Source organism: Canis lupus, chromosome 1, assembly GCF_048164855.1.
Source record: "Canis lupus baileyi chromosome 1, mCanLup2.hap1, whole genome shotgun sequence".
NCBI lineage: Eukaryota > Metazoa > Chordata > Mammalia > Carnivora > Canidae > Canis > Canis lupus.
In genome coordinates this window covers 92,474,479-92,502,006 of record NC_132838.1, presented here as the reverse complement: position 1 = coordinate 92,502,006, position 27,528 = coordinate 92,474,479, and the positions used below count along the sequence as shown (strand labels likewise).

The window sequence follows — 27,528 nt, the reverse complement described above, 5'->3', positions numbered from 1 at the left end:
CCCTTTCTTTGCCCTTCTGTCTCACTTTCCTTCTGCATTGTTCGCCCTTAGTGGTCATTCCGTCTTTCTTACTCTATGTTGTCCTAAATTTTTTTTGCCAACCAGTTCTCCTTCGCCAAGGTTTTTTTGCGCTCGAATCTCTGGCTGGTTCCTCCCGAGGCCCATTTACTCTTTCTTGGCAGCAGATTTCAGAGGGCCCTGGGTTCTGCACGCTGATAATTAGGCACCAGTGGCCCACGAGGGGTCTTCTGCAGTGCTCAGCATTCACCTTGATTAAAGGCAGAAGGCAGGTGTGCACTAAGACAGAGAAAGGAAGAAGGGAGAGGGAAGCAACCACAGGTACTTCCTCTGCAAACGCTTCTTAGAGAGGAGCCAGACCATAATGCCACTGTCTCTGATAAGAGTTGTCAACTACCCTGGTTTAAACACATTGTTAAATATAATTGCTTCCTTCCAAGTCCGTTGATCCCTTGTGACATGTCCTTGGATTGGACATGGACCTCCCTAGGACTCAGGTTTCTGATTCATGAGATGATGGAGTCAGAACTGGTAGTTAGCAAAGAACTTTAGCTTAAATATTCTGTTTAAGTAAATGAAATTCATTGGATTTTTTACTGATAGGGTTTGTATTGCTTTTTCAAACGTTCGGACAGATGTTCAGAATTGCCCATTAAGGAATGGGGTCTGAGAGAAGAGAATAAAAGAAAGATTAATTAGGTGTCCTGCTGTTTGCACGACTGCTTACTGACTTCTTTTTTACATTTAAATTAAAGTAATACCTGTACAGGAGAAAGGGGAATCAAACTGTAGATTTGATCAAGGGTTTTTTTAAAAAGTAACCATCTCCATCCCCCCTCCCCCATGCCTGCTCACATTACTCAATATTTCTGGGGTTTTGTTTTGTTGGGGTTTTTTTTTGGGGGGGGGTTAGTTCTTTAGCTGATTACCATGATAACTTTATGTCATAATACCCATTCTTCTCTTTCCTAAATTATCTACTTTGGAGACAGTGTTGACTCCTAGTATAATGAAGAGGAAATCTCTTCTGGTACAACTCCCAACTTTCTTTAGTAGATTATTTCTAGATTCTCAATTCTAGATTCTCAAAATTGAGACTATTTCACTGAGTCTTTAATGTTTGTAGGTTGCTTCTGAAAATTTCAACCCTCTGGAAAAGCATATTAAGTATAATGACCACATATGTCTTTCACTGTGGAACCAAGTAGTTTCGTTGGGCCCAAAGAAAAGGAAATGTAATCCGGTATCACTGAACACTTGCTACTGTGAGAAGAATGTTCTGTGTATAAAATACAGACTTATTTCTGTTCAGATTCCCTCCTTTAATGTATATTGTTTCTTTTATCTCTATTATCCTTTCTCTAATATTTCTTCCTCTTGACTGATCCCTTGCATTTTTTCATTTGTGATGAAAAGACTTTTGAGGCTTTTTGTTTCTGAAGATGTTTTCTGTTCCATCACACTTTTAAAATTTTACGCTCAGCAAGTCACTTTCCCTCAGAACTTGCTTCATTATCTGCTAATGTCTTATGTTGCTGATAAGAATTCTGGTATTGGTATGATTCTTGTTCATTTGAGGTGTTTTTTTAACTTTGAAAGTTCAGGGGATCTTTCTCTTTACTCCTCTATGTTAAATTTTGCCATAATGTATGTTGATGTAAATTAACTTTGAAAAAATTCCAGTATAATTAATGTACAGTGTTTATATTAGTTTTAGGTGTATAATATAATGATTCAACAATTCTGTATAATACTCAGTGCTCATCATGATAAGTGTACTCTTCACCCCTAATCATCTATTTCATCCATCCCACCACTTGCCTCCCCTCTAAAAAAAAAAACCCATCAGTTTGTTCTGTAAAGAGTCTTTTTTTTTTTTTTTGGTTTGTCTCTTTTTTCTTTGTTCATTTGTATTTTTTCTTAAATTTACATATGAGTAAAATCATTTGGTATTTGTCTTTGACTGATTGACTTATTTCACTTAGTATTTATATCCTCTAAATCTGTCCATATTGTTGCAAATGTCAGATTTAATTCTTTTTATGGCTGGGTAAGATTCCATTTTCTTTCTTTCTATCTATCTATCTATCTATCTATCTATCTATCTATCTATCTTCCATTATAGATGGAAGATAGATAGATAAATACACACACACACACACACATCTCTTCATCTTTTGATGGACACTTGGGTTGCTTCCATGTTTTGGCTATTGTAAATAATGCTGCAGTAAATGTAGGGGTGCATATATCTTTTTGAATTAGTGTTTTCATATTTGGGTAAATACCCAGTAGCATGATCCCTGGATTATAGGGTAGATCTATTTTTAATTTTTTGAGGAGCCTCGATACTGTTTTTCACAGTGACTGTACCAGTTTACATTCCCACTACCACTGCATGGGGATTTCTTTTTCTCTACATCCTCACCAACACTTGTTGTTTCTTGTGTTGTTGATTTTAGCTATTCTGACAGGTATAAAATGATATATCATTGTGGTTTTGATTAATATTTCTCTGATGATGAGTGATGTTGAGCATCTCTTCGCATGTCTGTTGGCCATCTGGATGTCTTCTTTGGAAAAATGTATGTTCATGTCTTCTGCCCATGCCTTAGTTTTAATTGGATTATTTGATTTTTTGGTGTTGAGTTGTGTAAGTTCTTTATATATTTTGGATATATATGCCCTGAGTTCTTTCATGTTGGAAATGTGAATAGAGCTTTCTCTGGATTCAGTCTTCTTTTGGTCATAATTTTTTTTCTTCTAGATTTTGTAGAAATTTCTTAACATGCGTATGACTCAAAAGGACTCTAATGCCAGCCTGATTCTCTTTCACATTTAAGGTGATCTGTTTTTCTTCCTGAGTGCTCAAGGAATTCATTCTTTTCTCTTTATTTTTTTTTAATTTTTTTTTTAGATTTTATTTATTTATTCATGAGACACACAGAGAGAGAGAGAGAGAGAGAGAGAGAGAGAGGCAGAGACAGAAGCAGGCTCCATGCAGGGAGCCCAATATGGGACTCCATCCTGGGTCTCCAGGATCACTCCCTGAGCCAAAGGCAGCGCTAAGCCCCTGAGCCACCTGGGCTGCCCACATTCTTCTTTAACCCAAGATCTTGAACAGAATTGATTTTTATTGGGGGGGATTTTCTTTTATTTTTTCAGTGATTTTTTTTTTTTTGCATTCTATTTTCCTATACATCTGAGACATAATTTCCTTTACTGCTGTTTTGATCTGTCTTCCATGCCTACTAACTTCTTTCTAATTGCAGAAATCAGTTTGCCTTATTACTCTGCATTCATTATGGCTATCTCAAACTTCTCTATTAATAGGATAACTTTAAACTTACTATTATAAAATATTTCATGCATACAAAAGGGGGTATGAGTGTAAATGCAAGATATGAAGAATACTAACCAAATGAGCACATATATCCCCTAAAACCCGGTGGAAGAACTAGACCAGTCTAAAATTCCTATTTGCCTCTCCCTGATTTCACCTCTTCCTTGTGCTCTCAAAAGCTACCAACATCTTAAGTTTTAACATTAAAAAGTTTAAAAATATAATTTAGTATATCCTAGTTAATACAGTCTACCTTTGAAAACATTTGACCTTTTTTAAATAAAAGAAATCATGCTATATATTCTTCAGCAGCCTGATTTTCCCCCCTAAAATTCTGTTTGTGAAATTAATTTATGTTAACATATGTACCTCTGGTTCTTTCTCACTGTTGAATAGTATCCCTACAATGGACGTGCCACTATTTATTCATTCATTTCCTGTCAATAGTTATTTCTGGCTTATTGTAAATTTGTATCTTATAATTCCCAATATTATTATAAAAAATTTAGTATAGCTTATCTTGTATATGTGTTCAAATATTCCTCTAGAATGTGAATTTCTAGGCAGTGGTATTTCTGAGTTACAGAAGGAGCACCTCTTCAGCTTTATGGATGCCAAATGGTTATAAATAATTTGAATTCAATATATTTTCTTCCCGCCTATTAGCTATGTATTACTCCATAATTATGTTGCTTTACTTCTTGATTTGTTTCTTTGCAACCAAAGTCTCTCATTTAAGCTCAGTTTTATTGTCTTAATCATCTTATCTTTAAACTCTTGCTCAATTTCATCTATATTCTCTTTGATTGATATATCTCTCTGTACTTTCTCATTTAATTTGATCCTTGAAATGACACTGAAGGGATTGGTGCCATTATTACCCTAATTTTATAGATGAATAAAAGGACTTCCAAGAAATTACGTGTTTTGGCCACAGTCTTACAGCTCCTAGGTGGAGAATTCAACACTAGCACCCAAATCTTTCACCTCTGAAACACTTGCTCTTCCCACCTCTTTGAGACAGAATATAATTAAATACTCTGTTGTGTAGTGTGGCTTCTAAGCCTAATTCAGCTTCCATACTGAACAATGCATTTTCAACACGTGTAACTCAATGAAAAACCTCCTAAGTAGGACAAGAATCACAGCGTACCAAGTGAAATTATTACCCTGATCTACCTGGGAAGTTACAATGACACTAAGAGGATGAATTCTGCTGCCAACACCTAAAGTGTGTGCATGTGTGTTCATGTGCATGTGTGTGTGCACACATGAACGTGCATGCACATGTGCACACATGCATGTGTGCACACAGCTTTAGCAACTAATAGAAGCAACAGAACTCTTGATAAGTTTTTGAAATCCAGTATAATTACAAGGAAACAGAAGCAAACAGCATGATGTGGGTTTGCCTGTACCTTGATGGTGTCTGGGAAAAGAGATTCCCTCTTTCCTGAACTCTTAGAGAAGGACCAGGTCACACAGGCAAAATCTATACAGCAGTGAACATGGAATATGATGGCACCTTCCTCTGGCTTAGCAGTCTTTTCCAGCACTTGGAGACATGTATTGAGACTCATTTTTTCCTGGAAAAGATAGTTCTACTGAGTTTTGGTTTTGGAAGAATGGTATATGAGGTGACAGCCTAGCACAGTATTATCTGTACCAAGAATGCTGTAAAATAAAAGTGAAGGGAAGGCAAACAACATTGACTCAGAGACTAGAGTGTGTCTAATGTCCAGAATTAGCTCTTCTCATGGCTTAGCAATTATTGCTGGAGTTTATGTCCTGTTTACAGACATCTGCATCAAAGAATTGTAATCAAACTTAAGGTTATCAAATAAACTCCTTTCATTGTTTTCCAAAGGTTGATCTGCAGGAGATAAATAACTGTTCAGTGAGAAAAAAGAACTGCAAAGTAACCAAATAAGTTTGCATGTCTTTGATTTAACCAAGACAAATAGTTTTCTTTTCTGCAAAACTCTTCAAAGCAATTAATATGCTAATGGACCCTGAATTTGTAAAGAGGGATATGTATTATAGAGAAGTTCCAAAATTATTTGATCATGAAGCTCTTGTGTTCGTGGACTCCAGGAATATATTTTGGGGAAATTTGGCTTTCTTCTAATCATAAAATGTTAGAACTCGAAAGAGCCTGAGAACAACTCTCCAGTTTTAAACTTTAATTTTGCAAGGAAGGAGACCAAAATTTATAGGGCTTAAGTGACTTCCCCAGGGTCGCACAACTCTTTGGTAGTAAAGGGAGAACCAGAATTCATATTTTCAGATTCCTGATCTAGTGTTCTTTGAATCTGATTCACAGTAAATTAAGTCACATGATGCAGTGACTTAGAGCTAGGACTGTTTGCCCACTTCCATAAATGTGGTATTTCCTTCTTTAGCAGTGAAAATAATGAGGCTCAGAATTCTTTCCTGTGAATCCCAAATTGCCCTTCTGACAGCTCATACAATCCTTTCTCCAAAGCCTTGTTATATCTCTGATGTTTCTGAGGGATCAGTACCCTACGATTATTTTCTGTAAACTCTCCATATTGAGTAATATCATGCTCACTTGGATATCCTTTCATATTGGTCCCTCCAGCAAAACTTAGAAAAGCTCCCCTCCCAACATTCTAGTCCAAGTTAATGAGGCAGCTTTATATACTGACATGTGGACAGTCTCATACTCCACAAACAGAATTTAGAAAGGGCTCAAAATCTGAAAGTGGAGTCCCTTTGTGGCAGGCAATAGAGCAATGTGTATCAGAAACCTTTAAAATTTGCATACTCTTTAAATTTGAAGGAAGCAATGGGAAATAATGCAAATAACTGCATTATTTGTCAATACATTGTCATAATGAAAAATTTAATATAACCCGAATGTCCAATAGCATGGTGTTGAGTAAATGGATCAGAGTATTTTTATAAAATACAGTATAGCCAGTAGAAATTGTGTTGTAGAAAACTCTACAGAGTGATATTTAAAACAGAACTTTCTAACAGCTCTGTCAGGACGGAGATATTGATGCCTTTTGTCCTCATCAGGAGCTAGGCAGGATGTAGTGTGGTCTGAGCTCCCAGCTCCACTATCTCAAGCTGTCAAATAAAATATTATACATTTTTAATTTTTTAAAGATTTTATTTATTTATTCATGAGAGACAGAGAGAGAGAGAGAGGCAGAGACACAGGCAGAGGGAGAAGCAGGCTCCCTCTGGGGAACCTGATGCAGGACTCAGTCCCAGGACCCCAGGAGCATAACCTGAGCCAAAGGCAGATGCTGAACCATTGAGCCACCAGGCTCCCCTGTTACACATTTTTATAAACAGAGATATATTTGCATGTCTGCTAAGGAATATACTTCGTCTACATCTGGATAGAGCAGTACAAATGATCTCTATTTTCATGTTTTTGCTCATCTGCATTTCCCTTTTCTAGTGAATAGTATTCTTTAGTAAAATAATAGGCAATAAAATAACTTTAACACTTATATAGCCATCAATATGCTTTATCTTGTTTTATCTTCAAGCAAGCCTATGTAGCAGGCACTACTATTATTCTTTTTGTTATGTAAATGCTATTTTTAAAATCCATATTTGAAGCTATTAAGATTGGACAAGCTGATGCAGGCAGAAAGGAAAAGGTGGAAATGAGACATATCCAGAAGGAAGAAATAAGAAAACATAGTTACTAATTGTCTGTGGGAAGCAACTATGCCCCCAGGATACTGAGGATTATCATATTCGTGACCAAAACAGAACCAAGGAAATACAAGATTATATAGAAGTTTTTAGAAAGCCTAGAGGAACGGTTAGTTTTCAAGAAGAAGCTGGGGCAGGCTCTTTACTTATTGATAATGAAGCGACAAAGCATGTTGGTGGATATGTCTATTGATGGTGGAGCTCAGGTGAGAACCTAAGGATGTAGTTTGGGTGTTTATCCACAATGGAGCCACAGTAGAGCTGTGCAAATGAGTGGATCCTCACACAAGAGAATGTGCAGAGAACAGCAGGGCACCAAAAGCTGTAACCTTTGGGCTTTGTCTCCACAAGGGAGAATGCCATGAGTCCCCTGAACTGGACTTCCATGTGTGGAACGATGATACAACAGAATTCCAAGAGTCTTTAGGCTTAAACATTAACAACAGTGGATAAAGGTTGACAGTGCAGGACATGTTCAGACACTTTTTTAATTGTTTTTCCTTAGATCAGAAATTATTTTATTTCTTTTTTAAAAAGTATAAGTAGAAAAGACATTTAATAAGCTTATGGGGCATGTGTTGGTGAACAACAGCCTAGAAGAAAGGACTCAAGGTGAAAGGTACCCTAGCTCTGTGAAAAGGTGATCAGAAATGGAAAAAATACAACTGACTCACGACAAATGCATGGCATGCTGCATTTATGATAAAGAAAGGGGTCAAGTTATGAAAATACAAAATGGAAGGTCTCTGTGTATAAATACAGTGAGCACAGATCTAAGAGTCTCAGGAAGCCACAACTGGAAAATGAGTATACTGTATATTTTTATGCTGGTGCATTCAAGATGTTTATTAGGAAATACATTTTTCAGGCAGTAGAAAGACATAAATGTAATAATGCAATTTCTTTGTCATATTTGGCATTAAGAAGAAATATATTAGAAATATAATAAACACATATCTCTTCAAGGTCCCAGTTTTAAGGGAATTGAAAGTTATTAAATAGAATGCAGAGGACATCAAGGAAAAATGAGTACATAACTATAAAATATGCTTCTAAAGAAAGGTTAATGAACATGCTATTATTTATTTCTGGAATCAAAAGACCACAGGATAATTTAATGAGGATCAGGATCATTAATTTGTGCAAGATTATTGTACAGTGCTTTTTGGCATCTTTATTCCAGGTAGAATGATGGGAAATAAACTGAAACCATTAATTAAAAATAATTCCCCCAAAAGCACATGCACATATATATACACACATGCCCAGACAATACACATTCACACACCCATGTGCACACACACATGTGAGTGTTTATGTAGAGTCTGGAGGAGTATACATCAAAGTATTAGTAGGTATTATTTATATGTGGTACAATTATAGATGTTTTTATTCCTTGCATATGTGTGTCTTCTAAATTACCTATAATAAACACGAAATATGTGTTACAATAAGAAAAATAAGTTTATTTTCTAAAGCATTTTATAGACACAGATATGTCAATTCCCTCTCATCCCTATCACTATGTCAACCCTTAATCTGTAAAGCTTATTTTTTTGTAAGAGTCTGTATAACAATACTAGTCCCCTGTTTTATCTTTTTTCAGATGCTGGTGAAAAATAACCACCTTTCTGACAAGATCATTGTTCTGCCAGGGAAAATTGAAGACATCTCTCTTCCTGAAGCTGTAGATGTGATCATTTCAGAACCGATGGGATACATGCTGTTTAATGAAAGGATGCTGGAGAGTTACCTTCATTCCAAAAAATGGCTGAAAGCAAATGGTGAGTTGGCCAGTTCCTGGTTCAGAGGATAGAAGCTGACATTTCCATAAGAATTTGCCATCCTCTTTCCCTCATATTTAATTTTGGATGGAAAAGAGGAGAGGACATTTCTATTATACCAGTTTTTTTTTAATTTTCTCATCTTAATCTTCCATAACAGATGATCTAGTCTCCAGCCATAAGGCTATAGGTGCTGGAGGGCTGCATGGTATTAAATATGGTACAGGGGACCAGTTCGGAGCTATGTGTTTCTGTCCCATTCTATCACTTTCTTCCCTAATGAACTTCACCAACCACTTGGCCTTTTGACTTTGGTTTTCTCATCTGTATTTTTAAAATAATCTCTAAAATAAATCCCTGAAGCCCTTTTAAGTGTTGGTTTTCTATAATGTGAGAAACTCTCTGAGTCCCTGTCCTTTCTGACATATTCTTCCCCAACTATGTCTCTCTTTCCCTGAGATCGGTACATATAATTGAGATAATAATATAAAATCCAATATTTCTTTTGTGCTTATCAGGTGTCTACAAGCACTAAGCAATCTGCATAAATTAATTTATGAAAACCTTAGCAAGTGTGAATGGTGGAGGTTTTTAATTTATTTGAAAGATCAGTGCTGAGGTTCTTGGTGATTTTACACTCCTTTGACAGGGGATGTTTGGCAGTGTCTGGGGACATTTTAGTTTGTCACAGCTGGGAGAAGGGTAGTATTGGAATCCAGTGGGAGAAGCCAGGTATGCTGCTAATCATCCTTCAGAGTATAGGACAGACCCCTGCCCCATCAAAGAGTTATCTAGCCCACAATGTCAACAGTACCAAGATTGAGACCTGGTTTACTGGGAGGTACCATTACCTTCCCCAATTTACAAAGAGAAAATGGAGGCAGAGTGGGAGAAAGCAACTTGGTAGGGGCACGCCTCTGGTAAATGACAGAGCAGGGATGTGAACCCAGGTCTGTCTCACCCTGAAGACTCCTGCGCACATGCTAACTTTCTGCTCTTTACTGGAGAGAGTGGACACATTTTCACAAAATGTTTTTCCAAATGAAGCGTAGAAAGTAACTGGCCAATTTTAAAAGTTGCATCTCCCATTAAAATTGTAGCACGTTACCCATGATGTGGCTCCCTACCTTGATAGCCAGTGCAGACAAAATAGCAACCACCAGTGCAGCAATTGCTCACCACGTTAATGTGGTATACGCATACCAGTGTGTGCATGTAAGTAAAGCTTGAGGCTCATCTATAATTTCCTGCATGCTTCGAAATGTAGGGATTCAGAAATAGGCACTTAAAAAAAGAAAACTCATGCAAAAATAAACAAACAGACAAAGTGTACCTGTGTCACAAACTTCATTAGTATGCCTGTAGTCAAACAGCCAGGATGGTCTTGGAAGCCTTGTGTTTATATGATGAAATTGAACTATGGAAATGAGCATAAAGGAACAGGCTGCATAGATTTCCTACTCAATGCCCCTCAGAAAGAATTTTTGTATTTTTGTCTGGATTTGTTTTTCAAATGGCTAGATATTTGCTATTGGTGAGTTTCTGAACATGGTTAATTCACATGCATCTACTGAGCCCCGCTAAGCTGAATATTGAGACTTAATATCTGGGCATCCTTTTCCCCCCAGATATTTGAAATAGATACGAAATTTTTACTGGGCTGTGTATCTTTAACTAGACAGGAGAAATGAATACCTGTGATTTTATCTCCTTTTTAATCCGTGTCTTCCTGAGGGAAGCAGGCTTGATTTTTTTCCCTAATTATTTTTATTTTTGTTTTTTTTTCCTAATTATTTTTTTCAGCAAAATAAGATGTAATTTACATCAAATAATAAAAAAAGGCTTCTGATGAAAAAATGGTAACCTTACCCCTGCTCCACCTCTTCCTGTCCTGAGACTACTCCCCAAAAGCTTTCCTTTTCCGCTCCATTCTGGACTTCTTCCATCACTTACCTATATATTTTGATACAAAATTATCATACTGCTATTTTTGTTACCCTCTGGTTGAGAAATTTGCTCTCCTACATAGCGTTTTCCTCCCTGCTTGATGTATCCTTGCTCCCTGCCCCTGTCTTCTCGATATATTTATGCAGGTCCTCAATTCCTTTTCCAAACCCTTGAGGCCAGATATGTTTCGGAATCCTGAATCCAGAGGACTTTGGAAAGGTAATACAGTCATATACCGTGGATTACTTAATGCCTCCAGTGGAGTCTGAAGCAACACTCTGTAATGAAACACATTACATTTCTGCAACAAACCATATGAATATGGATACCGAGTGGTATAAATAATGACTATAAATAAACTCATGTCAGTTCAGGTCAGGTTTTGCCATCAGATGATGTTGCTGCAAACGTGCAAAAATCTGTTACTTCACAGAGCTTTGGGGACATCATTTAATATGAAGAAATATGGACTGAGATCATCATTTGGTTAACTCAGTAATCAGTGTTTATGTTATTATGACAATGTTTGTATTGTTCCATACAGAGTCAGGTAGTCTAGTGAGTGCATAGGATTTTGTATTTTCTCATGAAATCTTGTGTTTTTCTTAGTTATTTTTCATTAGCTTGGTTTTTCCTATACTCATTAATTGTTTCCATGCTTCAAGAGGTCTGATAGATCCCATCAATATTTTGTCTATAGAAGCCTTCCTCCTGTGGATGCTCTGTCCTCCCCTCCCACACATAATGTGGTTCTCCAGCTCTGCTGCATGCCTGCCATGCTTGACTTTCCATCATCATTCTTTTGTCTTCTTCTTTGCTGGTGTTCACCATCATTTTAGCAAAGAGTATTCTCTGACAGCTTTTGGAGAAAGGGCACTTGAGAAGTTACTTTTTATGGATCCCTTGTATTATCATCTTGCAGGGTAGAAAATTTGAACTTGGACACAATTTTAACTCGGTATTTTCAAGACATCTCTCTATGGTTTTTGGTTTCCAGTGTTGCTGTTGAGAGGCCTCATGACCCCCTGACTCTTATTCCTTTAGAGTGACATCATTTCCCCCTCTGGATGCTTTTAGTATCTTGCTTTATTTCTAGCCTTCTTACTGTGAAAAGCTTTTAAAATTTGTGTGTTGGGCATGAAATGAGAGTGTTTCATCAGAAGGCTCATCTTCTTCAACTCTGAGAATTTTTCTTGTATTTTTACCTTTAATGACTTCCTCCCCTCCATTTTATATCTTTGGAATTCCTGTTAGGTTTGAGGTTCAAAGCACCTCTGAAGCTTCCCAAGTTTTCACAGTTGGTGATACATATTGCTTTTCTTTCTTTTTAAAAAAATTTTATTTATTTATTCATGAGAGACACAGAGAGAGGCATTGGGAGAAGCAGGCTTCTTGTGGGGAGCCTGATGTGGGACTTGATCCCAGGAAACCTGGGATCACACTCAACCACTGAGCCACCCACGTGCCCCAACATATTGCTTTTCTAAGGTTGTCTAATAGCTTTCTGTCTTGAAATTGAAAACCCACTAGGCAGTCATTATTGCTTTGACACCAGTGCATGAGATTTAGGTGGACACACGTGAATAATGTAACAATCATGTTTTTTCTCCAACAATAAAGATTGCTTTATTTATTTCCCTAGGTAAAACCATCTGTTCTATTTTAAGAGGCATTGAAGGGAGCATAGTTACAGTATGGGGTCACGGACTCACAGATGAGATTCCATCTCTGGATTTCCCCATTCTACTTATTAACTATCTGACTGAGTCACTTAAATTTCCCTGTTCCTTTGTTTTCTCATTTATAAAGTAATGGTATAATAATAGAACCTACTTTATATTGTGATGAGGATTAAATGAAGTCATACATGGGAAACCCATAGAAAAGTTCATGGCAAAGAGTTAAACATAATCAAGAAATTTTAGGAATTATTTTTGTGACAGCATCTCCAGTTTGTAAGATGATACTTAATTCTGAAATATGGTTAGCAGTAGTAATTCAATCTTTCTTTTATGTGCAGGTTCATAAGTGACTATGAAAAAGAGTCTCCCTAAAAATGACAAGAAAAAATAATGCGAATCACTGTATCTCCCTGCTTGGAAGGGCTGGGCTTCAGGCATGCCAGTCTAGGTGTTCATCTGCCTGCCAAAGAATCTGCCCTTTCCCATGGTGACTGTAAATGTCAGGAACAGAACACAAGAGTGGGGGTCCCAGCAAGGAGGATGGTGAACTCCTAGAGAAGCATAGCTTCTTATGGCACTTTAAAAGATAGTCAATATGATTATACATGGATGAAGTCCGAGAATGGAGATAATTATGTGATAGAATGATGGGAGGTACTATTTTCAAAGCTGTTTTTACAATCAAAACAATTTTTTTTTTAAATGAAGGAAGTGCACAGAATGCCTCGCACAGGGCAGATAGAAAGGAAGAAGCCGACAGTGGAGAAGGCCATATGCCAGGTTAAATGCCTCACCTAAGACTCCACCAGCTTTTATCATAACATGGCTTTGTGACTTGCATTAGTATTTATGTCTTTGTATTTCCCCCAACCTTCTAATTTTTTTTATCCTCACTTTGAGGCAAAATTATGTTTCAGCCTCTCGGGTAACACTGAAATAGAAGGAAAAATGGAGTTGGTCAGGTGGCAGGTGAGTGTACCCTGCAGTCAGAAGGCGGTGCAAGTCAACGTCTGGGTCTGTTGTCTTTTGCCCATTAGGAATGATGTTCCCGACATTCGGCGACATCCACTTGGCCCCCTTTTCTGATGAACAGCTCTACATGGAACACTACTCCAGAGCCAACTTTTGGTAATGTTCTCTTCTCTCTTCCATTCCATTTCCTTTAGAGTAAGCCAGAGTTTTGGGTTGGGTTTGCCATTTGGGGTTATATAATTGGTGGGGGGTAGGGGTGGGATGCCATGCACTATAGGATGTTTAGCAGCACCCCTGGCTTCTACCTACTAGCTGCCAGTAGTGCCTTTCCCCTAGTTGTGACAACCCAAACTGTCTCCAGACACTGCCAAATGTCCCGGGCAGGAGAAGGGGAGTGTGAAATCATTCCCTGTCGAGAACCATCAAGCATCTGGAAGACCACCTACTGCTGAAACAACAGCACCACCCACGCATACCACTGCCCCCCCACCCCCACTTTCCACCATCCATTCCCTGGGCTCAGGGCTTTGGCTTCTGTGTTAGAATAGACCTTGGTCAGAGGACACGGAAATCGGTACATCGGAATGTAAATGAGTTGATTAAAAAACTTTTTTGGAGTTTGCACCCTAATAGGTTCTTGGCTTTTGGACAGCTCACTTCACCTTTTGAGACTCGGTTTCTTCATTTATAAAATGAGAACGAATACAAAACCCCTGCCAATTCTAAGCCAGCATTCTTTTTGGCATTCTTTTCTGAGTACTGGTTTTTATAATGAGAAAGAGGGCAGGAGAATGATGATATTGGACCCAGGGGAGGGAGAAATGGAACAGCTACCACCCGAGTGGGAATGCTAGATGTGTAGGAGGACAGGCATGTACTGGCAGATGGGTGAGGATGGATGCTAAAATTTAAGCTTTGAGTTCCAGCTGACGTATGCAGAGCCTTCCAACACATAGATATCCACAGTTGATTTCTGGTTTTTTTTTTTTTATTTTTTTTCTCTTTGTAATCCTATCTCTTGGTGAAGAAGCAACAGCGAGGAGGTACTTTGGTTTCCCAGGTTACATGTTCTATGAAGAGTAGGGTCAAAGGACTGAAGTTTTTTCTTTCTCTCTGATTTTTTTTTCTTTTAAAATAGGCTTTCCTAGCACAGATTTGCATCTTGTGGTTTCTGCTCAATCTGTAATTTTGAAACTCTGAGCCACATACTTCCCAATGGGGGTGGATGCCTCTTGGTGTGTGACGGGGGACACCTTAATTATGATCATTGTTCCATGAGGTCATGCTGACCTGAAATGTTTATATTTTCGCTTTAAACCTCCTCAATCAGTGAAAGGGTTGGAGAGGCAGAGATTTCAGGTAACGGGATAGACCAGACTACTGCCCCCAACGGGGCAGTGGGGGAGCACATTGTCCTGCAGTCCTTGAGTGAGTTTCCAACTGCCCCATCTTAAGACCTTCAGAACGAATATTAATGACCACAGTTTATAGGCCAGGCTCACCATCAGCATACAAACATACTGCTATGTATTTCATCTGAAAAGAAAATAATAACCTTTTTTTTAATCTCTCACTTCCCCAGTTACCACCACCCATCTCTCTTCGTCCCTTTGCAGCAAAACTCCTCAAAAAGCATTGTCTATCCTTCCAGTTTCCAACTCTTTCCTTCAGTTTCTTTCTTAAGACATTCCTCCCTGACAGCTTGTAAGCAGGTTACCAGTGTGCTGACCTCCACATTGCTCAATACACTGATCTGTGCTCCTTTGCCAGCTTATTTAACTCATTACCCATATTTGAGAGCATTTGAAATGCCCCCACAGTCTTTTTCTTTCTTTCCTGCCGCTGGTCACTTTGTTAACCAGTCCTTCCATCGTTGTTACTTGTCTCCTCCATCTGATGTTGGAGTGCCCCAGGACATTGTCTTGGACCTCCTCTTTGTCCACAGGTATTGCCTTGGTGAGTTCACCCATTCCTGTAGCTTCAGATGCTATCTGTATGCTAATGATTCCCAAGGGTATGTCCTGGGACCTCCATCTTTTTATGGCCAACTGCCTCCTGGGCAATTCCCCATGTAGAGACTTACCATCCAAACTCGACTCCTCATCTCCCCTTCCTTCTCCCTGAATCTGTGCTACTCATAATCTTTCCATCTCAGTTGATGATAACGTTGTCCTCCCAGTCATTCAAGCCCCAAACCTCGAAGGCCCCTCTTTCTTTGTCCTCATGTCTAAACCATCAGGAGATTCTGTTGGTTCTTCTTTTGAACTATACCCAGAATCCAATTCTCCTAATATTCACTGCTGCCCCTTGTTCCCAACACTGTCATCACTCATCTCGATTACTGAGATAGCTTCTTAACCTGTCTATTCCCAGCATTCCCAAAGCCTTCTCATTTCCTAGGATCATGTTCATTCGGCTCCAGCCACATAGGCTTCCTTGCCGATTTTCAGGCACATCCAGCCACCTTAGAGGTTTTGCATTTGTTTATCCTCCTATGTGGGATACTTTCCCCCCAATATTCACATGGCTAATTCCCTTCCCCGCTGTAAAGTCTGCCAAAATGCCAGCTCTTCTGAATCCCATACCACTCCCCATCCCACCTTTTCTGCTTTGTACTTTTGCTGTAGCACTTATCACCTCCTAAAAGACATATAAGTCCTTTATTTATTATTACTTATTGTCTTCATCCTTCCTGATAGAATGTAAGCACTGCAAAAGCCCAGATTCTTTCGGATTTCACCAGTGTATCCCAAGCACCCTCCGTCCCAAGTACCTGTCACATGGTAGATCCTCCATAAATATTTTTGAATGAGTAAAAACTCTAGTAATCTCAAGTAAGTATGCAAATAATTTCTATTAAGATCTTAGTTATCTCTCTGATTTTTCTAAATTTTTTACAAAATTAGGATATATAAAGATCATTTTGTAGCTCTTTTATTTTTTAGAATCTTACTTTTTATCTTTATTTTATTTTGATTTCAATATCTTGTTGACATGTCCTTGTATCTTCTCAATATTCTCTTGCTACAGAGTATTTATTTTGTGACTGTATCATAATTTGTCAACTCAAGCTCCAATATGGAATATTAAATTATTTTCATTGCTAATATAATCCTATAAATTTCATAAGAATTAACACTAAGGTATTGTTTGTATACTCTACCAGAATATAGAATTTTGTAGAATTCTATATCCTAAATTCTTTAGGAATACTAAAGTGAACATCCTTTTATAGAGCTCTTGGTTTGCATTCTGATTATTTCCTTACAATAAATTGCTAGAAGCAGAATTACTGGACCAAAAGGTGTGAAGAAGGATCTTTAAAAAAATTATTCTTATATATTGCCAAATTGCCCTGTAGAAAAGTTTTACCAATTAACACTTCCACCAGTAGTATATGAGAATGTCTGCTGAGTCTTGCCCATACGGGCTATGTTTTTTTAAATGCCAATTTGATTTGCAAAAAAAAAAAAAAATGGTGGCCAGTTTATTTTTAATCTGTATGTCTTTGATAGCTAGTGCATTTGAACGGTTTTATTTTTAGTCAACAAACATGAAAAAAATGTTTTAAAAAATATATAGTTAACAAAATTCACCACCTTCTCTCTCCTTGTAATTTCCCTCCCTCTATGAAGACATTTCAGCGTTAGGCGAATGGATGCGGGCCTTTGGTTGCATTGGTGCAGGGAACAGGTGGCAAGAGCGTGCACAGTTGCCATTAGAAGAGGCACAGAAGTGGCAATGTTGGCTGAAAGGAAGGAGAGGGATAAAAAAAAAATGAGTTTAGGTATATAATGAAGAAGGTAGCTGAGGAACCAAATAAATTAGATCATCAGATATAAGCAGTTACCAGTCCTCACTGACTTTCTCACATTTGGCACCAGGGCCTCCTCGCTTTACTTCTGGAGCCTTGTCCTGGTTTTCCTGCTTCCTGGTTGGCCCCAACTTCATCTCCTTTGCTGACTCTTTCTCATGCCCCAAGTTCTCCGTGTTGGATTGATTCCAGATTGGCTCTTCCCATCTTCCCCTTTCTGCCTCTGCTCACCTCCTGATCTCGTTGCGTCTCCTGGCTGTAAATACTGTCTTTATGCCAACGACTCCCATAGTGACAACTCCAGCCTAGAACTCTCCCTGGAACCATAGACTTACATGTCCAGCTGGGGGTTGACAACTCTACGTGGATGTCTCTAGGGCATCTTAAATGTAAGATGTTCAAAAGCAAGTTGCTGTCCTTTGTTGCCACACCCTTCTCACCCCTACAAAACAAAAACACAACAAGCAAAAAAAAAAAAAAAAAAAAAAAAAAACTCTGCTTCTACTACAGTCTTTCAAGCCTTTCAACTTATTTCCTCTTTTTAAACAGCAACTAAAATGACCTTGATAAACAGCAACTAAAATGACCTTGATAAACAGCAACTAAAATGACCTTGATAATGTATAATTCAGATCACAGTCTTCCTCTGCTCACAACCTCCAGTGGCTTCCCACTTTCTGGATCATAAAAGCCAAATTTCTCACTATGGCTGGTAAGACCCTCCAGGATCTAGATCTACCCTGCTATCCCTGTGATGTCATGTCTTCCTACTTCTTTCTCTCCTCTCTGTCCTCAGTGATTGGTCTCTTCTGTTCCCCTTGAACATACCAGGCTAGCTGCCACCTCATGGCCAATCTTTCTCTGCCAGGAATGCAGATGGCCCCATGGCTTGCTCTCACATTCTTCAGCTCCTAGCTCATATGCCATCTCCCCAGGAGACCTGATCTCAGTTACAGATGATCATCTCCTCCCTCCTGGAAGTCCATATCATGCTTCTCACTTCATTTACTATAATCCACTGTATTTTATGTTTTTACTTATTGATTTAATTTATTGTCTATCTCCTTCATAAGACAATAGTTTCCATAATAGCAGCTGTTTTGTTTTTCACTGAGTCTGTATCATCTAACAAGCTAATAGTAGTTGTTCAATACAGTTTTGTTAACTGGAAGATAAATGCATTAACATAAGAATTCTTTACATATTAAGGATATTAAGACTGATGTATTTTCTTCAGAATTTTCAGTTTGCCTCGTATTGCCCTTGTGATAGTTTTCACCACAAAAGAAGTTAAAATATTTTTGTGTAGCTGGATTGACCAGGATTTTCTTCAGTAGTTTCTTTTCCTTTATTTGGAAAAGAACTTCCCCCAAGCTAAGGCTAGTATTAGCCTCTACTTATTTAATGTTTTCACTTTTTAAATTTAACATTAAATTTACCACACCTGGATGGCTCAGTAGTTGAGCATCTGCCTTTTGCTTCAGGTGTGTTCCCAGGTCCTAGGATCAAGTCCCACATTGGGCTCACTGCATGGAGCCTGCCTCTCCTTTTGCCTATGTATCTGCCTCTGTGTGTGTGTGTCTTTCATGAATAAATAAATAAAATCTTTTAAAAAAATTTTTAGAATTTTATATTTAACCCTAAAATTCATTGTAGTTTAAGTATGTGGTAAGCACAGAACTTTATCCTTTCTAAATAACCAGTTATGAGACTCTCTCAGTAGACAAGAGTACCACACTCTGATGTTATTAGCAGTCACCTACAAAATTAATAATTTCCTTATTTGATTAATATTTCTTTGCCCCTGATTAATTAAGATTCTGAAAAGTACCTCTTGAGAATAAGGCTCAGTCATGAAGAATTATCATTCCCAGCTATAAAACTTATTTATGTGATGGATACTACTGCCTTTATTGAAACTAATTGGTTCAGGAGTTTTAAGCCAAGTCCTTTAAATACAATTTCAAATTGATTCTTGTATCGAGAAAAACATATACATAGGATCAATTAAGAGGAGCAACCATATATTCTCAAGAAGTTTGAGATTCAATAAGTTTGCCTTATTACATTTATTACAATTATACAACATAAAAGCATAGGCAAAATAGGTAGTAGTTAAAAGCTGGATGAATCAGACACTTGAGACATGTTGAACTCTGTTTCATTCCTGGTTCTATCAATTACTAACTAAAATTTCAGCCAAGTTAATTTGATCTTTCTGAGACACAATTTCCTTTTCCTAAATTAAAGATAATAATATTCCCTACCTGGGGGTGAAGGATTTCCAGAGATGGGTCCTCTACTCATACTTTGCTACCATGCTAACCCTTTCTTCACAGGCCAGTTGGGAGGGTGCTACTGGATGCTGAGTGTATCCCAGCATTCAGGGACTCAGAAAATAACCCCAGGGTGGAGAGGTACCCTTCAGATACCTGTGTGGGGGACTTGGTCTGACACTCTATTTACTAGCTGGCCTTTCCCAAAAATATATTTGGCCCTGAAAATCACTGGTACACAGAAATACCACGTGCACCAAATATGAACATTTTAAACTGCAACATTGATGTAACTGAATTTTCGAATTTTTATGGGAAGCCAAGTATATGGCACAGAGTATCACAAAGAACTTTTGAAGGAATACTACCATGACTGTTGCAATCACGTTTGAATTTTCATTTGCCCTGTGCTTGTTTCATTTATGTTTTTCATGGTTACTTGCACTATAATCTCCTTCCACCCACTAATATTTACTCTTGATAGTTCCTCTGCTTCTCTGCTTATATCCACAGTTCTTGAACCCATATGGCTTTTGTACATAGAAGAAGCCACAATCTCTAATATTCATCTTTTTGGTAACCTATATCAAACTCATAGCTCTTCCATAATATTCCATCCCTGGGCCTATACACATCCAGACTTTACTTTTTATCTTTAACCATGTGGTCCCTATTTCAGTATTACAGACACAGTACAGGTGTCCCCATTAGGAGGAGTTCAGTGCAATGCCAAGGTCCACGCCAGGCTCAGGAAATCAACAAGGAGGTTTGCAGTAATGGAGAAGTTGCCTCCATCTTTCAGGGTGCTCTAGGATGAGTCTGATACACATTCTTCCTGTGGGCAAAGGTGCTTTTGTGAGAGAGTCTGATCTTTAAAAATGGTGAATCCCTCTTTCCATCCTTTCACTGCATTCCAGCAGGCAGGTTATGGGCTTAGAAGAAACTAAAATTTGTGGTGGGAATAGGAACATTTTAGAAGTTGTCCACTTTGCACTAAAGGGGAATCTATTTTTAAAATCATTGAGAGTATTCGGGACTACAGCTAAAGAATAGGAAAGGGAGCTGTACGAGCCTCGAGAGTGTCTATTACAAATAGAGCAGCATATCCTTCATGCCATATCTCAACAAAAACTGTTTTTAACTACATCTGTCCAGTGCTCACAAACTGGCTTTTGTTCGAATAAGCCTTGATTTCTATATTAACCTTTTTTGTAACCTATGTCAGACTCAGAACTCTTCCATAATTTTTGCTCCTGAGCCCATATGGAGCAAATCCAGACTTATGAATTCATAGCTCCATATCCACTTCTCCTTTGCAGCTGTTTGAGCAGAATTCTTACACTTGATTCTCATGGGGTCAGATGCCAAACCCTGGATTCATTGCCAAGACCAGGTTCATAAGACATTCTGATTGACTGGGACTGAGTCACATGCAAATCTCTAGAGTGAAGGGCAGAGACAAGACCACCCAAGCCACTAAGGACTGAGAGTGGGGAAGAGGTTCCTAGAAGGAAATCTGGTGCTGTTACCAGAAGAACAACATCTATTTGCTGAGTTGGAACAAAAGAGATGTGTACCTCATTGCCTTGCCAGACTCTTCCTTCTAATACAGGCTTCCAAAGGTCCGATTGTTATGCAAACCAGTAATGTCTAGATTTACACTGGCATGCCTAGAGATGCTCCAGGGGTTTTCCCTTCTTAAGAAAGATGCACAGTCTGAAGCTTGGTATTATTTTAAGGACTGTGCACTCATTTCCCCTTTTTTTTATAGTAAAAAGACCCCATATTTTTAAGAATACCAAAAGTATATAAATATATCACATATAAAATAGAAGCCACATTATTCTGCTAGAATTTAACCACCCCCCCAAAAAAAAGCAGAGACATAATGAGCTGAGAGCATCTGTATAGATACCACTGTACACAGGGGTATATCTGCATTCTACTGATGCAGAAAACTGTCAAAACTATCAAGCCTCAAGTGCTGGTCTATATAAAGGATGTTTAAGAAATTTAAAAGATACAGTTTGTTCCTAGACCTGCATCCTTGTCCTATGAGGCACCCCCAACCAGCCACCCTCTTAGGCTGCATCCTCAGTACCATATGTGTGTTAACTGACATTCCTGATCTCTGTATTTGTTTTCTACTTCTTAAGACCTATTTACCTCTCATCAGGTTGGCATACCCTTGGTTGTCAATTCTGGTAAAGCATAGGACATTAAGACCCTAAAAAATTGCTTGATTGCCAAACAGAATAGAGTTTTTCCTTCTTCCCATCCTCCCTCCCTTCCTTCCTTCATTTTTTCCCCTTTCTTTTCTTTCTGTCTTTTTCCCCCCCCTCAAGCTTCTTAATGGAGATGAGTGGGGGTTTGGTTAGGATAGAATGAAGATGCAAAGATTTTTATTAAAGTATGTGAGTCATGCCATGAGAGAGTGTGTTCACATTCGCTTTAAGAAAGTGCTTGTGTGACAGAAGCTCCCCTCTGTGAATGCCAAGGCCAGTGCTAACATCTCTAAGAGAACAGAGCACCACCATTCTTCCAAGAAGGAGCCAGGAGGCTGGTTGAGAAAGCTGTGTGAATGAGGAGGAAGGACAAAAGGCCAGGATGAACTAGTGAAGAGCCAAGGACAAAGGAGGCCAGAGAGGAAGCTTCCCTGAATGCTTCTCCAAGCTGGGCTCCATGTGAAGAACTTGAAGTGAAAATGCTAGTAAACGGGTTGCCTCTTTCTCTGCACTCTGGGTGTGTTGAGGCATAGCTAATAGTACAGTCATTTTCCTTCTGGGTTATACTTGCAGGACTTTCCAGATGCTGTATGCATTGTGGTGGAGATGGAGGAGGGGGAGGGGGAGGACAGTTGGAAATGCAAAGTCAAGAGAAAAAAAACACATGTAGTCTCCACCTTAGGGACTCATAAAGAGGCCACAAGTTAACCTGGAAAATAAAACCCACATATGATGAAACAATAGAAATCATCCCCAGCTTCCAAATCAACAGATTCATTTCCTGATTTACCATCCAACAATCTATCTAAGGAGACCCACAGAGATGCCAGTCCCATCTGCTTTAATTATTTTGCGATGCATTTCAGAAGGATATTTGAGATTTCTAAGAATTTGAAAGATGGTCCAGCCAGAAAGTTCTTAAAATCTCAGCAATGGGCTCTTGGCCTGCAGCTCTGACTGCCCTAGGCGTGGTGCCCGTGTGCACCACACTGATCATAGCTGCTGGGTTTAAATTGGCATCAAACACACAAGGCCAAGGGCACAGACTTGGCCTCTCTGAGGTTGTATCCAAGGACCAGAGAGCAGTTTGCAGCCTCGGTCACTGCCAGGTGGAAGGCTGTCATTGCCCTTGGGGATTCTGTTTTGCCAGTTGGTGAGGATAGAAGAGCAGGTAATTCAGTAGTGTTCAACTCTAGAGAACAAACAGTAGGGTTACACCCCTGGATCAAATAAACCACAGCTAGATGGAAGTCCAGACATCATCTTTTCAAAAGCTTCCCAGAGAATTCTGAAGGATAGACAGGATTGAGTCCTTCTGGGCTTTTTGGGAAATTCTGTGTCTCTGACTCTGTCCCTCTCAACCTTTATCCCCTCTCTCCCTCTCTTTCCTTCCCCCTCTCCCTTCCCTTTGATAAAAGCTATTGTGACAATGACTTACTTCTCCAAAAACACCTTGACTCTCCTAAAGACTGAAAGGATTGTTTAAATTTGCAGTGTCCTGCTTCCAAGTATTTCCTAGGCATATAGGAGCCTTGTTTTCAGTATGTGTATTCATAAAATGATATGCTTCCCCTGTGGGCCAGGTTGGTTGTGGCCCTTGGTGGAAAGAGAAGACTGAGAAACAAGTAATGAGGGGCACCTGCGTGGCTCAGTCGGTTAACTGTCTGCCTTCTGCTCAGGTCATGATTTAGGATCCTGGGATCCAACCCTGTGTCAGACTCCCTGCTCAGTGGGGTATCTGCTTGTTCTTCTCCCTCTGCCCCTCTTCCTCTTGCATGCATGTTCTCTCTCTCTCTCTCTCTCTCTCAAATAAATAAAATCTTAAAAAAAATAAACAAGTAATGAGAGATGCCTGGGTGGCTCAATGGTTGAGCTCAGGGTGTGATCCCAGGGTTCTGGTATCTAATCCCACATCAGGCTCCCCACAGAGAGCCTGCTCCTCCCTCTATGTCTCTACCCCCCTCTCTGTGTCTCTCATGAATAAATAAATGAAATCTTTTTTAAATAAAAACCAAACAAGTAATGAAACTAAAGAAACTTGAGGTCATGATTTTCCATTTCTCCATTATCTTCGTTGGCACCTGTACCCACCCATAGGTCTGTGAAGGACACCAAGTCCTCAATTCATTCATTAAAGAGAGATCGATGATTGCTAGCTGGATAGGTAGGTAATTTGTAATCCTCACGGTGTACCAGCCCTTGTGCTAAATATACACTGATGAATAAGAAAACACTTTCACTTTTTATAAAAAGATGTTATTTATTTTGAAAGAGAGAGAGCACGCACAGGGAGGAGAGGCAGAGGCAGAGGAAGAGAGGCAGAGGGAGAAGAGGACTCCCCGCTGAGCAGGGAGCCTGACATGGGGCTCCATCCCAGGACCATGAGATCATGACCTGAGCCAAAGGCAGATGCTTAACAGGCTGAGACCCCCAGATGCCCCTAGAAAATTCTTTCACTTTTAAGTGGGTTAAACTTAAATATTTTACTATAACACAGGTTTTTAAATTTTTGAATGGGAACATTTGAGCTTAGTCTCAAAGATTGGGGTGGAATTAACAGGGTAAAGGAGGGGATTTCTAGGCAGAAGAGAAAACAAGCAGAGGCTCAGAGGTTAGAAATTGTCTGTGCCCTGCAGGATCTGTAAGTAGCTCAGTGGGGCTTGCTTTTCACTTGCAAATTAAGAACTGGCTGTTGACTTAACATGATCAGGCCTCCCTGCCTCTTCTGAGGGCATTGGAGGCTTTGATTTCTGATTTAGAAATGAAGCTGCAGCACAAATTTAAATTTTGTATGTTTACTCTTTGTGGTGGTGGTTGTTTTCCTCTCTTCCCTGTGGGTTGGCAGGCACGGGGTTGGGAGAGGATGCGAAATGATGAAGTCAATCTGAATCTAATTCGCAGGCTGTACAACACACACACACACACACACGCATGCTTGCATGCTCGCTCACACACACACTCACACGTTTATCAGGGAAGCTGCTTTTCAGTCTCAGGATAAAAACATAAAAACTTTCAACGTCTAGTGAAAAGGCCTCTGACACTGCTTTCTGGAATCGAGCTTGGGAACTCGAGTTTTTTAAAGCTCCCCCAAGTCGCCCCACGGCACAGTCAGACTGGGAACCACTGCCTTAGTCCTCAGTGCTGATCTGAGAAGACAACCTTGAGAGGATGGCAGCCAACTCAGGTGGTGGTAACAAAATGCTAAGCACCACTCATTGCTCCTTTTATTAACTCCTTTAATGCTCACTATAACCCTACAGAGTGAACTTATAATTATTCCCATTTTAGAGAAAAGGAAACTGAAGTACGGTGTCCGGTGCCTTCTGCGGGGCACAGAAGCAGTCAGTGGCAGAGCCTGAATAAAGCTACTCTCAATCCACCCCCTAGATCTTTTCTCTAAGGAGTCGAGAGCACTAGCCAAGCTGACACAGAGCACCTGCTGTGTTCCAGGCACAGGCTGATTCAAGGTAAGACGCAGCCAGTGGTGTGCCAGCAGATGCTTTGCACCTGACTCACTGAAGGAAGGAAGCAAGGGTTGTAGCGCTGGTCAATTGCTATGGTCCGATCGTCACGACCACAGGTTTGAGAAGAAATGTGTCCAGGGCACTGTGATGAGCAGGCTCTGGTTCACCAGCAGACAACAGCCTTCACTCACATAGGACCGCCGCCCTCAGCCATCACAGCAGGTGCCATCGGGAAGTCCAGGGCCCATGGCCACAGAAGAACCAAAAGGAGACATCTGTTTCCTGAAACAGCAGGAACGTTGAGGGATGGTGGAGATCTAAAGTCATGCTCTGGGCCTGATGACTAGAGGGTCAAGGAATTGTATTTCAGAATTTGGACAGCGTGTCACAGAACAAGCAGCCACCTGGGGGCTTGAGGTGGAGGCTGGGGCTCCTAAGGTCTTCGTACCCACAGATATCCTCAGTCATCTCTCCACAAGGATTGTCCTTCACCTGCACCCCCCCAATCTCTCCCCACTGCAGGTCAAGTGCAGGTCTGCAGATTCCCTAGGGAGCGTTTCCTCCTCCGCCACTCCCCCTAGACCCGCTTCCCTTCCCTTGCTTGCACACTCCCTCCAGATTGCCTTCGAGGACCTCCCAGGCAGCCGCACAGCGTGTCACAGCTGTAAGGGTCTCGGGGACTCTAGTGGGGACCACGGTTCATGGTGACTCTCTGGGCAACCTCTTTCAGGTACCAGCAGTGCTTCTACGGGGTCAACCTGTCCAGCCTCCGGGGGGCCGCAGTGGACGAGTATTTCAGACAGCCAATAGTAGTAAGTGTGTCATTACAGGCTTTCCCACACGTGTTTGTCTATTGATTCCATTGCCCGCTCACTCATGCACCTGGGAGGCCCCGAGCTGCCAGGCTCTGTGAAGCTGTCACAGAAGAGAAGAAAGAGCTCCTTGGAGCACTATGGTCTTGAGTTTTGCCGCTCTCATCTTCCAATCAATTAAGAAAACTCTCAGAGAATGATACTGTCAAAAGCAAGCAGATTTTCAGACTGCCTCTCAATATGTAACTTCCAGTTCTCCCACTGCCCTGACTCACCCCCTGTACACACTCAGCCCTCACACTTGTTCAATAATTCATATCTTCCCATTGGTTCTGGTGGCCCAAGGCATAATAGAAGAGGAAGCTTTGTAAAAATAAATAGCTTGGAATAGGAGCATTGCTGTCAAACAGATTGGAGTTTCAGTCATGGCCCCGTCTAACCATGTGACCTTGGACAACAATAAGTTTGCATTACCCAAAACTGGCTTAATTACTGGCCCTCAAACCCTGCAGAGCCCAGAGCTAGGGACTTACTGCCAGAGTTCAGACAGTGTCACCTGAAGCTGATTTTTCTATCCTTATAATTTATCTCTATTGCTGCTCATTTAACTCTGTTCCTAGACAGGGTCTCCCCTCATGGTAGCAAGATGGCCTTAGGAGCTCCAGCCTCAGATTCTTACAACTCCTAAGTCCCACGAGAGGGCCAGCTTTTTTCCAATAGCTTAGGCTGAAGCCCTAGAATTAATTTAGTTAGAGCCCGACTGGCCTCCTTCAGGTCATGTTCCTGCCTATAAAACCATCTTCAGGGAAAAAGCCATGTGCTGATCAGCCAAACTGGGGTCACCAGCCATACCTGGAGCTGAGGGTGGGCTAAGTTTTTATGGAACTTCCTGGAATATGGAGAAGAGGTAAAATCTGGATGGTTGGAAACACACCAAAACACACCTGCTCCAGAAATATTGTGAGGATTGAGTGATACAACCTAATGAAGCACTTAGGAAAGCATAAAGCACTCAGTGTATAGTAAGCACAAAATAAATGCTAGTCATCATTATTAATATTATTCTCATTAAGTTCCTGCCTCCTAAATCCTAACTCTTGTTGACTTAAAACCTCAGGAGAGAAGGCATTCTGCAGTCTTGCTTGGGTTCAGTTTATCCTGATGGAAGTATAACATCTCTGCTTTTCCCCCTTTCCAAGGACACATTCGACATTAGGATTTTGATGGCTCGGACAGTCAAATACACAGTCAACTTTATGGATGCGGAAGAGGCAGATCTCCACAGGTCTGTAAACACCAGCATTGCTCTTGGTTTTTAAAATCCCCTCCATCTCTCTCATACCCAAAACTTCAGTGCAGGGCTTTGCCACTCATGCAGGGGAGAGATCTCAGGTGGGAGGCACACACAGGAATGGTACAGCAATACTAGTGGCATTTTTCTGTTTGTTTTTTGCAGTTTTTTTCAAAACAAGGATAATGATGCTTCTTT

At 40.0% G+C, this 27,528-nt stretch overlaps 1 protein-coding gene across 2 annotated transcripts in view; it reads left to right on the top strand.

Moving 5' to 3' along the window:
- Positions 1–27,528, top strand: part of LOC140640406 (histone-arginine methyltransferase CARM1-like) — a 250,059-nt gene that overhangs the window by 203,447 nt on the left and 19,084 nt on the right. For both annotated transcript variants that reach the window (XM_072839730.1, XM_072839740.1), the window contains exons 6-9: positions 8,667–8,844; positions 13,511–13,601; positions 25,958–26,039; positions 27,239–27,324. In XM_072839730.1, the coding sequence (XP_072695831.1) occupies positions 8,667–8,844; positions 13,511–13,601; positions 25,958–26,039; positions 27,239–27,324 (437 nt within the window). The remainder of the gene's footprint in view (positions 1–8,666; positions 8,845–13,510; positions 13,602–25,957; positions 26,040–27,238; positions 27,325–27,528) is intronic.